The sequence below is a fragment of the Lontra canadensis genome, unplaced genomic scaffold (assembly GCF_010015895.1).
Source record: "Lontra canadensis isolate GAN:19392208 unplaced genomic scaffold, GSC_riverotter_1.0 scaffold35, whole genome shotgun sequence".
Taxonomy (NCBI): domain Eukaryota; kingdom Metazoa; phylum Chordata; class Mammalia; order Carnivora; family Mustelidae; genus Lontra; species Lontra canadensis.
In genome coordinates, this window is record NW_022631029.1 from 2,253,202 (window position 1) to 2,264,597 (window position 11,396).

At 56.7% G+C, this 11,396-nt stretch overlaps 1 protein-coding gene across 1 annotated transcript in view; it reads right to left on the reverse strand.

The window, feature by feature from the left end:
• The window catches only part of CPAMD8 (C3 and PZP like alpha-2-macroglobulin domain containing 8), a 70,168-nt gene extending 65,297 nt beyond the window's left edge, over nucleotides 1–4,871 (reverse strand). Inside the window, exons 1-2 of the mRNA XM_032867571.1 lie at nucleotides 4,629–4,871; nucleotides 368–519 (exon numbers count right to left, since the gene is read on the reverse strand). Of these exons, the coding sequence (XP_032723462.1) occupies nucleotides 368–519; nucleotides 4,629–4,858 (382 nt within the window). The 5' untranslated portion in view covers nucleotides 4,859–4,871. The remainder of the gene's footprint in view (nucleotides 1–367; nucleotides 520–4,628) is intronic.
• Between the last annotated feature and the right edge of the window lie 6,525 nt (nucleotides 4,872–11,396).

Sequence of the window (11,396 nt, forward strand, 5' to 3'; positions counted from 1 at the left end):
GATAGCCCCAGAGTCAGGACGGCCTGCACTCTTGCCTACCCAAGCCCTCTCCTGGTTTCCACTCAAGGCCAGCCTCTCCCTCTTCTCCCTGGGGGATAGGAGCTGACTTGCTGGCCTTAGAGTCCCGACTTCCCCTATCTGTGTCTCCTGTGGCCAAATCCCACTCTGCGTGAGGAATCAGGTGTCTGCCCTGCTGGACTACAGGCCCTGAGGCGGCCCTCTGCTCTCACCACCTGTGTCCAGGAGGCCCACCCTGTTGTTACCTGCTGTCCAAGGACAGCAGGGTAGAAGCTGGCTGGGGGCTTGAGCCCCAAAGACCATTTTGCCGAGGGACAGGAAGCCCTGGTCAGGCACCCCAGGGACCTACCCAGGATAGCTCCCTGGCTCCATGCCACCGCCTCGCCCTGGGCCACCAGCTGAGCCTGGACCATGACTTCCCCGGGGGAATTAAAGATGGTCACACTGATGACTTCCTCTACTCCCGAGCGGAAGACAGAGGGTGCAGCAATCAGGTAGGCCCTGTAGGAGAGGAAAACCTCAGTGAAGGCCAAAGGCTGTCTGACCCACCTCTGGCCGCATCACAGTGCTCCCTTTGGGGTCTTCCACCTACGCCTGCCCACACCGTGATGACACTGTCATTTTGCGTCTGTGTGTCCCCCACCGACCTGTGAGCTCCCTGTGACCAGGGGCTGGCTCATTCATCTCTGAAACCCCCTCTGCATCTATCCAGAACCACACCCCTTCCAACGTCCGTGTTCTGGCCTCTGGCCTTTGTGGTCAGTGCATTCTGCCACAGGACCTTTGCGAGTGCCACACCAACACTGAACCACTCTCCTGAATAACTGGCAGGATCCCACTTCATCCTCACAGCCACTCTGTGACAAGTGCCAAAAAGCCATTTACAGAGTCAGAGATTAAGCGCTGGAAAGCCAAGTCACGTGCCCAAGCCAGTGAGAGACCAGGATTTAAACCCAGGCAGCCAGACTCCAAAACCCAGTGGAAAGAAACAAGGAGCTTCCTGCAGCATTAATCTTAAGAACAAATCTAAGACCTAAATTTGTTCTTAAGAACAAATCTAAGACCTAAATTCATTCTTAAGAACAAATCTTAAGGGGCGCCTGGGTGGCTCAGTGGGTTAAGCCTCTGCCTTCGTCTCAGGTCATGGTCTCAGGGTCCTGGGATCCAGCCCCGCATCGGGCTCTCTGCTCAGCAGGGAGCCTGCTTCCTCCTTTCTCTCTGCCTGCCTCTCTGCCTACTTGTGATTTCTCATTCTCTCTCTGTCAAATAAATAAACAAAGTCTTTAAAAAAAAAAAGAAAAGAAAAATAACAAATCTTAAGAACTAATCTTAAGAACAAAACCCTGAAAATGAACCTGAAATGGCCTGAAACAAGAAAACTCTGTGAACAGTGGCACCCAAACGGGCCTGTCCTGGAAGATAGAGAACAATTTCTTACTTTCCAGATGGGCAAGGTGTCGCTCCAGAAGAAGAAGGAACATGCCACAGGTCCCACAGTCTCACCGGGGAAAGCTTTGGGGCGCCCTTAGGGCACCTGACCTAAGGCACGGGTCCTCTCCACCTGGGCTTCTGCCTCTGGTATTCTACAACCTTCCATGGATCATCAGAAAGTCTCATTCAACTTTAACTACGAAAACCACTCACAGTGCAACAGCAAAGCGCCAAGAGCCCAGACAGCAAAGGCAGCAAAAACCCAGCCATGCGGAGAGCTACAGGCACCAGAAGGAAACAGGCGAAAGAGAAACCAGGCCAGGCAATGAGAGTACGGGAGATTTTCGTGTCTCAAAAATTCTCTCCAGGAAACCCGGACATCCCCACACAAACAGACGAATTTAGACCCTGACTGAACACCGTGCACTGAGGTGAACTCAAACAGGGTCAGAGATCTAATAAGTGTAAAACTCTAAAAACCCTGGAAGAAAACAGGAGAAAGGCTTTGGGAGCTGGGGTTAGCAAACATTTCATGCGAGAGATAGCAAAAGGACGACCCATCAAAGAAATCATTGATAAAGTGGACTTCATTAAAATCTCATGAAAGGGGCGCCTGGGTGGCTCAGTGGTTAAGCCTGACTTCGGCTCAGGTCATGATCCCAGGGTCATGGGATCGAGCCCCGCATCGGGCTCTCTGCTCAGCAGGGAGCCTGCTTCCCCCTCTCTCTCTCTCTCTGCCTGCCTCTCTGACTACTTGTGACCTCTGTAAAATAAATAAATAAAATCTTAAAAAAAAAAAAACTCATGAAAAATCTGGCATTTCAGAAGACACACTGGGCTCCTGTTGGCTACTGTCCAGCCGCAGCATTGACCCTGGGAGCCCGCTGTGCTCTGTCCAGCTTGAACAGTGGCCAAAGTTCACGCGCTCTGGTTTTCTACGTGGACTGTCCTACTTCAGGACTGCCCGGAGCCTGCCAGGACCTCGGGTCATACCATGTACTTCCTAGGTAACTCCAGCACCGATGGGAATGTGCAAAGACCCTTGTTTTATAGGTGTGCAGCCCAGATCATTGCAATGACCGGAACCAGTAATGACCCAGGGGTCCAATATTCCATCCAACGCCAGCACCAACAACCACCCGCAATGACAGAGTTTCTGCGCGCAGCTCCCGGCCTCGGCCATGCACAGAGCATGCATTCATCCTGGGCATGTGACAGCAACATCTGGAGCACGCAGTGACCCTGGGGTTCATGAATGCACTATCCAGATCCAGCACTGACCAGAATATATACTGATCCTGGGTCTTATGCATTCTCTTGGCTTCTCATGCAAATGGGGTGTCACTCAGCGACAGTGGGGAGAAACATATACTGCCTCAAGCACGTTCCTGTGCTTTGTCCGTGATGTGTAGTGTCTGCTGGCCCCGGCACCAACCAGAGGGAGAAAGAGACTCCCCGTGCAGCAGGGAGCCCAATGTGGGACCCAATTCCAAACTCTGGGATCATGACCTCAGCCAAAGGCAGATGCCCAACTCACCATGCCACCCAGGAGCCCCAGACAGTACTGGTTTTATGATAATGTGCAAATCCATGTTCCTTTCTGGGGTCAGGGATACCTCACGCAAAAATCACATGGGTCGGGGCGCCTGGGTGCCTCAGTCAGTTAAGCGTCTGCCTTTGGCTCAGGTCATGATCCCAGGGTCCTGAGATGGAGCCCCCCAAGTCAGGCTCCTGCTCATTGGGGAGCCTGCTTCTCCCTCTCCCTCTGCCTCTCCCCCCTGCTCGTGCTCTCTCTCTCTCTCTCTCTCTCTCAAACAAATAAATAAAATCTTCTTTTTTTTTAAATCATAGGGGTCACAGAAGTGGGTATCTATAGGAAAAGGGGCTATTCCTAAACTGGAATCCCTCAAGTGGGTGGTCTACGTCTGGCTTAGAGGCAAGCTAATCTAGAAACCCAGGTTAGTAATTTTGCAACTTCCCTTCCCAGCACGTCTCCCCCAACACAGGGATTCCATCTCCCTTGGCAGAAGGTAATATCCCAGGATGACTTTAGTCAGAGGCAAACACTCTTGACAACCGTTGGAAACTCTGCAATCTAGAGACTCTAAACTTGGTCTTTATAACGTGGGTCTGTAATTTAGGGCCCAGTCAAGCTTTGTGGCGGGGATAGACCTGCAGATGCCCAAATGTTTCGCAGCATCCCTGGTCTCCACTCCATACATTCCAGCAGCACTGACTCCCCCTCGATCTAGACCAAAAATGCCCCTAGAATTGCCCAATGAGCCCAGGGAAACAACCCCCCCCACACCCGGATGAAAACCTCTATTTTAAAGGATGCCTGCTTGGAAAGATCAGGACAAAAATTTTCTGGATTCTAATTTCACAAGGCCCAGGGGAGGTAAATCCCACTGCTCAAAGCGTAGAGAGTCTTACTTTTCAAACTGTGATTCCCAAAGCGACCCCACCCACCTGGTCCCACGGTGGGCATGTTTTCTGGAAACTGCTAAGCAAGGGCCTCCTGAACAAGCCTCCTCCTCAAGGCCAAGGCTGGACTACCCCGCTGAGCTTGGGCAGCTCCAGGAGCCCCGCCCTCCCCGAATCCAACAGCCTTGCAGGGCTCACCCCAACTTGGCAGGTCTGGAAATATTCCCCGTGAAGCCAGCTCATGGGAAATTCTCCCTGGTAGCTAGTTAGTTCACCTCCTCACTGTGTCAACTCACCAGAAGCTCTGTAGTCAAACTTCAAGAAAAATGTGGAAGCAAAACAAACACTTCCTCCCGGCCACCACACCCTCCCAAGGAAAACGGAACGGTGGGTCTCTCCTATTTCCCAGCCAAGACACACGCACCTCTTGCCTCCACGCCTCGGACAACTTGAAATCGCCACCCAAGACGACAGCTCCCCCGCCCCCCGTCACACCAAGGTGGTGCATGAGGAGGAGGCGCTGGCCTCGCAGCCTTAGCTGTGGGGACTCCCTGTACCTCCGTGTGGCCACCTCTGAAGGCTCGCAGTGCCCCCTTCCCAGTCCGACCCCTGGGAGTCAGGGGACACGACTCTAGGTCCCGCCCGGCGCGGAGGCAGTGTAGCCTTGGCCAGGTCGCTGCACCTCTCTGCGCGAATCCCCGGGACCCCCTCCCGGAGAAGACAGCCAACCTCCTCCGTCGCCCAGAGCAACTCACGGGGCCTGGGGCGCAGCGCACACGCCGTCCCGTGGCGACAGCAGCAGAAGCAGGCGCCACAGCAGCGGGACGAGCAGGGCGCCCCACATTTTTCGGCTCCGCGGGGGCGCCGCGCCCAGGGAGGGGGCCGGGCTGGGGCTGGGCCAGGGTCGGGGTCCGAGCACGGCGGTGCCCCCTGAGCCGCCGGGGGCCCTTTGTTCGCAGCCCCCGCGCCGTGCGCTCTGCGCCATGCGCCCCGCTCCGCGGCCGGCCGAGCTGGGGCAGCCCCGGACCAGCCCCCCCCCCCGGACCCGCCTTTTCCCCGGGCCCGCCCCGCCCCCTCCCCGGCCCGCTCCGCCCCGCTTGCCCCCTCCCGGCCCCGCCCGCCCCGCCCCGCGCTTCTCCCGGGACTCTTCCCCTTCAAGCACGTTCCCCCAACCCCAGCCGGGCCGCCTGCCCCGCCCCCTTCCCGGACCCCTGGGCGGATCACCCCCAGACCCTGCCCACGCCCTCCCGGCTCCTCCGACCCTGCCGGGCCCCTATTCCCCCCGCCCACTCCCGGGACCGCTCCCCTCCCATCCTCCGGACCAGGCCGCCCGCCCCGCCCCCTTTCCGGACCCCGACCCACCCCCGTTCCCTTCTCGGGACTCGGCGCCTCCAAGGACTCTCTCCGGACTCACCCCGCCCCCTGCCCGGGCCTGACCCCACCCTGGACCCACCCCCAAACCAGGCCCAAGTTCTCCCCGTTCCTCGGACCCGACCTGTCCTTTCCTTCTCCCCCCCAGCCTCCGCGCTCCTCTTTGCCCAGGTCGTCATCCTCCTAGGACCCACTTCCTCTCGGGGCTGCCGCCTCACCGGCCCTCCCCTGTCTACTCTCCAGCCTCCTCCCCAGTCGCCCCCGCAAGGCCCCCTCTGCGGACTCGCCCCGCCCCCGCCGCCCCGGTGGCTGCTGCATCTGTGCTGCCTTCACCCCTCTACCCGCACAACCCGGCAGGGCGCCCACCCCAGCCAGGGCCCGGCGACCTGTGCAGTGCACGTGGCGTCAGGAGGGGAGCCCTCTGGGTAGACTGGCCGGTCAAGGGGTGAATCTTCCAGATGCGCAGCTGCCCCTGGGCCCCTGGCTGCCAGTCCTCACTAGTACCCTCTCCGCACCCCTGCCACTGTCCACAAATGCCCTCGGCCAGGCCTTTCCCTGTCCAGGCCTCCCTTTCTCCTGCACACAGCAGGATTGGGCTTCTCAGAGTGTCCCCAACTGAGCAATGGGCCCTTTGTCATAGGTCCCTCGGGGGAGGGGGGTGCACCTCCTTTCTATATCATATCCACCTCTCCTCCCCCTCCTTCCACCATCACACACCCCCCACTGGCACCATTGGCCCCTCTAGGAGGACCACTCCAGCTACCATGGCCCTCCTAACACTTCCCTCCTGCCCCAAATCTTCGGGGATCCCTGTTCACTGGGGCCAAGTCCAAATTCCAGGCTGCCGGGAAGCTGCCATAATGGATCAGCCTCACCCCAGCTTCTCAGAGGCTGCGCACTGACCTGCCAAACTCTGCTCTTCTGCCCTTTTCCTTTGGCTGCCTAATTCCTGCTCCTCCTAGAAGCTTCCTTTGAACCTCCCTGCTCCCAGGTGCCCTGGGTCATTTAGGTGGCCTCTCCATCAGCCCTCTCGTGGCTTTAGACCAAGCTCTGGGCCAGCTGTGGGGACCCAAGGGCCGACAGGGCTTGCCTAGCAGATGTGGGCCGGGCCCTGCAGGAGCCTGGGTGGAAGGAGGGGCAGAGGCGCAACAGGATGCTGAGACCAGGAAGAGGTGCAGGCCTCTGACCTCAGCCCACTCCCCCACCAGACAGGGCCTTCTAGCATAACCTCCCTAATACTGTTCTGTCCTGCCCAGCCTCCAGCACCCATCACCCCCACCCTTGCCCTTCCATCAACTGGGTCCTGTTCTCCAGCCTTGAAGCCAGTTGCACCCTGCTCCTCTGGGCTCTGGCCATGCTGGCCTCCACAGACAGCCACCCTCCACCACCACCACCGAGATGCCAGCTCTCCCCTCTGCCTGGGATGGTCTTCCTCCTGGAGTCACAAGGCTGCTCCACGGCCCCTCCTTCCCTGACCGCCGCTGTCATAAGACCTCAGATTTGACACACTGCCCTTCCAGGTCCCCAAAGGCCTCACTGTGAGCTCCCCCTGTCCCGCCAGCTACGCCCTCCACTTAGCAGAAGAATCTGACGAAGAGTGTTGGCCCGACCCATGACACCCCACCAGTCCTGGGCCTAGGAGATCTCAGCACCTCATCTTTCAAGTAAGCTGATCACATCCTACCTTGGGAACCAGGGACACCCCCCCTTACTACAAAGTCTGCCTCCCACAGCCTCCCGCGTTTCACTCCCCTCCCAAGTGCAACCCCCCATGTGGCCTTGGGTGGCCAGCTGGGTCCTCCCCCAGCCCAGGGCTGTGAGTATACGGTACTAGCTGCCGTCTGCCTCACCAGACCGGTGTTGGGTGTCAAATGTTTGGCCATCTCAAACTGTTCAGGGCAGGAGATCCCTCCTTCACGAATGCGGTGAGTAGGAGGCAGCCAGACATCGCCATGCCCTCATCACCCAGTCTGACCCTCTGGTGCTCAACACAGGGGCACGACTGTATTATCCCAGGGGCACTTGCTTCCCGTCTGTCTCCCTTGGGTTGTAAGCCCCATTCGCTGCTGGAGACGAGATCCCTGGCTCTAAGTAAGTGCTCCGTACCAGCTGCCCTGGGGCACTGGGGAAGAGATGGTTGATCTGTATCTAGGAAACGTGTGAGCCCTTGTCTCATAGGGCCGTTGCTAAACCCTGAGTTGTACAAACTTGCAATTAAGTATAGGATATTAAAAATAAAAGTTGTGGGCGCCTCGGTGTCTCAGTTGGTTAAGTATCTGCCTTCAGCTCAGGTCATGATCTCGGGGTCCTGGGATCGAGCCCCACATTGGGAATCTCTGCTCAGCGGGGAGTCTGCTTCTCCCTCTTCCCGCCTCTCCCCCTGCTTGTGCTCTCTCTGACAAATAAAGTATTAAAAAATAAAATAAAAGGTGTAAGTACTCTAAAGTGATTGCTTCCTCACTTCCTTGTATCTTATTATTCTCTGTGCTCCTGGGGATATCACTGACTCTTGTCTCTGATGGTGAAGAGACTCTAATACTCCGCACCCCTCCCACCATCACCTTTAGTGACTTCCGGCTGGTAGCTTCAAGCTGGCAGGAGGTGGGAGGGGGAGTCCCATTAATTCTGCTTTCATTTGCTTTGAAAGCGCAAATTTGGGACGCCTGGGTGGCTCAGTTGGCTGGACGACTGCCTTCGGCTCAGGTCATGATCCCGGAGTCCCGGGATCGAGTCCCGCATCGGGCTCCCGGCTCCATGGGGAGTCTGCTTCTCCCTCTGACCTTCTCCTCGCTCATGCTCTCTCTCACTGCCTCTCTCTCAAATAAATAAATAAAATCTTAAAAAAAAAAAAAAAAAGAAAGCGCAAATTTGTTCCAACATGATGGATACGTCTGAGATGGATTTGAGCATGATGTGATTGAATGTCGTGTTGCTTATGCAGGGTTTTGCCCAGGGGCAACGCTGGATGAATGCAGAAAACTGTGCCCAGCTGACCCGAGTTGCCTGGGAATACACAAACCCCCACCCCCCACCATACCCCCCCCATCCCCAACATCTACGGGCTCCCTCAGCTCTTAGGAGCTACCGTGCCGGGCCTCATCTGGAAACCTGGCTACAACCTCCCCACTCCATGTCCACCTATGGACCTCAAGTCTCTTCCAAAGGTCAAGTGCTGTATTATTTGCTGTAGAAGTCATGTCCTTTGAAGCCACTTAATGTATGTATGGCAAGCAGTCCTTCCATTTTTAGTAGGTGCCTCTTTTTCTAATGTGTCAATGACAGCTTGTGAGTTGTGCCCTGACCTCATTTTCCCCATAAGCCCTGTGGATGGAGCCACTTTGCCGAGTGTGGTCATTTTTAGGGACATCCCATTAAGGTAGAGCTGGCCGGGTGTGTTCCACCAGGAGACCGTTAAACGTCTCCTAGGCTGGAGATGAGCTGCGTAGCGGCCGGGTCTGGGTCTGCGGCCAAGGGAGATGGTCCTATTCTTGAGAAGCATTTTGTTCTCCTGCGGAGCCAGCCAGCTCCTAGACCTACTGAGGGGTCAGAGTCTGGACTTGGCGTGGGAAGGCAGACATGCAGACACATCACCCACAAGGTACAGGGTTTCAGTCCAGCACAGCGGGGACCCCAAAGCCAGAGCAGGAACGGGGCATTCCTGTGAGCAGAAGCACCTGTGGGGCTGCCCAGGAGGGCACCGCAGTGACATCTGACCTGGGGGCCGCTGGCCACACTCCCCACACTCACACTGCGTGTGATCTCTGACCCTACTGGAAGGACACAGATGCCAAGGCATCCGGTGAAGAACTTTGACAGCAGCCTTGTTAGGGGCGGTGAATAACCAGGAGCAGCCTCCGTGTTTATCCAGGGAATGAGGGACACACTGAGGAAGGAAGGAGGTGCCGCGTTCAATTCCCCCCAAAGCAGGGAAAATGGGGCACTGCAGCCAGGGAAAGGGTGCAGGAAGCCCATTTCGCCAAGACCCAGGCACTTTCACTTCCTGCTGCCTGGGGAAGGGGGCTCCAGACCAGGTGGGGAGAATTCCTGTACCTCATGTCCTCTCTGCCCGGAGATATGAGGACCAGGGGTTGGGGGCTCTGCAGAGGACCAGAGGTCTCTCCCTGCTGCCCCCGTGAGCCCACTCCCAAGGCCTGGGGTTCAGAGTAAGCATGGGGGAGCCTCCTCAGCTGGCCTTACCTGCTCTCACTCAAGAAAATGGCCAGGAAGTCTTCTTGGTTTTCCCCAATCCTGGGAGGGGTGCAGGGAGCCCACTTCAATACCGTCTTTTTTGGCTGGACTAAGTGGTTTTACTGGGGAGAGTCAGAATTACAGCAGACTTAAGAGCTGGCATGGGGGCCCTTCTTCTTGCCAAAGAGGGCACGACATTGACTGGTTGCTCTGCCTCCAGCTCTTGGCTTGGCCTGTCTTCTTCTTTTTCTCTTTGGTCACCTTGGGAGTCTGCCCTCTTACTGTCCCAGCACGGGCCAGGGAACCACGGGCTTTACCTCCAAGCCTGCAGCCAGCTACGTGCAGACTGGTCACAGCCTCCACTCCACGCTGACCCAGGGGAGCCTCAGCCTCTAGGGGCGTGCCTGCCCACAGCACCACCTGATCCCCTGGAGCCCTGGCCTCCACCGAGGGTATGAGGCTACGCCTTGATCTGGGTGACCAGAACCACTAGAGCAAAGAAGGAGTCGAGACAATAAACCCAGGTGCGTTCACCCACACCCCCTGCTGCGTGCCCCAACCTCAGCATCTTCTCTAGGACTCCCAGGTGTTTAGAAAAGATGTGCATGGAGAACGGGTGGGAGAAGCTACTCAGAAGCAAGGTGCCAAGGCTGCTGGGAATGTCCGTAGAGCAAGAAAGCGCCTTCCAAGGCGCCCTCACAGATCAGGAAGAATCCGGGCTGAGATCACCCAGCTGTCTCCCTGCTGCCCACAGAGAAGAGCGAGCATTCACCCTCCCCAGCAACAACCAAAACACTTGGGGTGGGGTGTGTGCACGTGTGTGCCTATGCATGCATCACACGTATGTTCCGGGCCAGCCAGGGACAGGGGACGAAGAGCACCGTATGAGTTTCCTGTGGCTGCTGTAACAAATCAGCATAAACGGGTGAATTATAGACAAACCACAGAATGGGAGAACATATGTGCCAATCATGTATCTGATAAAAGATTGAGACCCACGATATGTAAAGAGTACCCGGAGCCCAACAACAATAAAAAGCAAACAACCCAACTCCAAAATGGGCCAAGGATCTGAACAGAGGTTTCTCCAAAGAAGACACACAGATGGCCAGCAAGCGCACAAAAGATGCTCATCCCTAACTGTTAGGGAAACACAAATTAAAACCATAATGAGATATCACTTCATACATATTACACCAGTTTCTTCTTGTTTTTTAAAGTAGACCGTGAACAGCCAAGCCGGTGTCTCCGTGTCTGAGCACTCCGTGCTTGCTTCCATCGCTGATCGGACTTTGGTGGTTTCCCCTGCAAATGGACCCCATGGCCTCGCATCCCGTCCCTGCTACCTGTGATCATGCCCCGAGGCCCGCGAGGGGTCGCCGTGGAAATTTCCAGCAGCCAACAAGCAAGGGCATGGCAGCAGTCCCCTCCAGCCACACGCTCATGACCACCCACGGCCATTACCATTATCTGTTTCCAGGAACAGCTCCCGCGGAAGTACAGAGTACCCTGGGGAAGCCATGCCTCACCACCCCGGTCTCCCCAAGGCTCACCCGGGTCACTGGTGGGCAAGCTTCTTTTTCGGGAAACCTACTCTCCCATACATGGCTGCCGTGTTAGAGTCCCCAGAACGATGGGCATCCTCCCAGGCCTCCAGCAACACCATCCCCTGGGACTTGCCTCTCTGGAAGCTATGAAGAAGCAGCCTGATGGCCAGCCTGGCAAAACCAACACGGGGACCCCCATCCTGATTGGCCACCCCCAGGCTTCAGGAGGCACTGGGCTCTTCAGAGACACCCTGCCCCAGACAAGGCAGGAGGCAGCACGAAGAAGCGGTTGGGTTCTTTTATATCAAAATAACCAAACGCCAAAAAAGAATTTGAGAGAATCCCACTCTTTACTATCCAAGCCCCACCCAAGCCTTCCTGACGCCCTGGAACCGTGTGTCTCATGCCAAGTGGAAA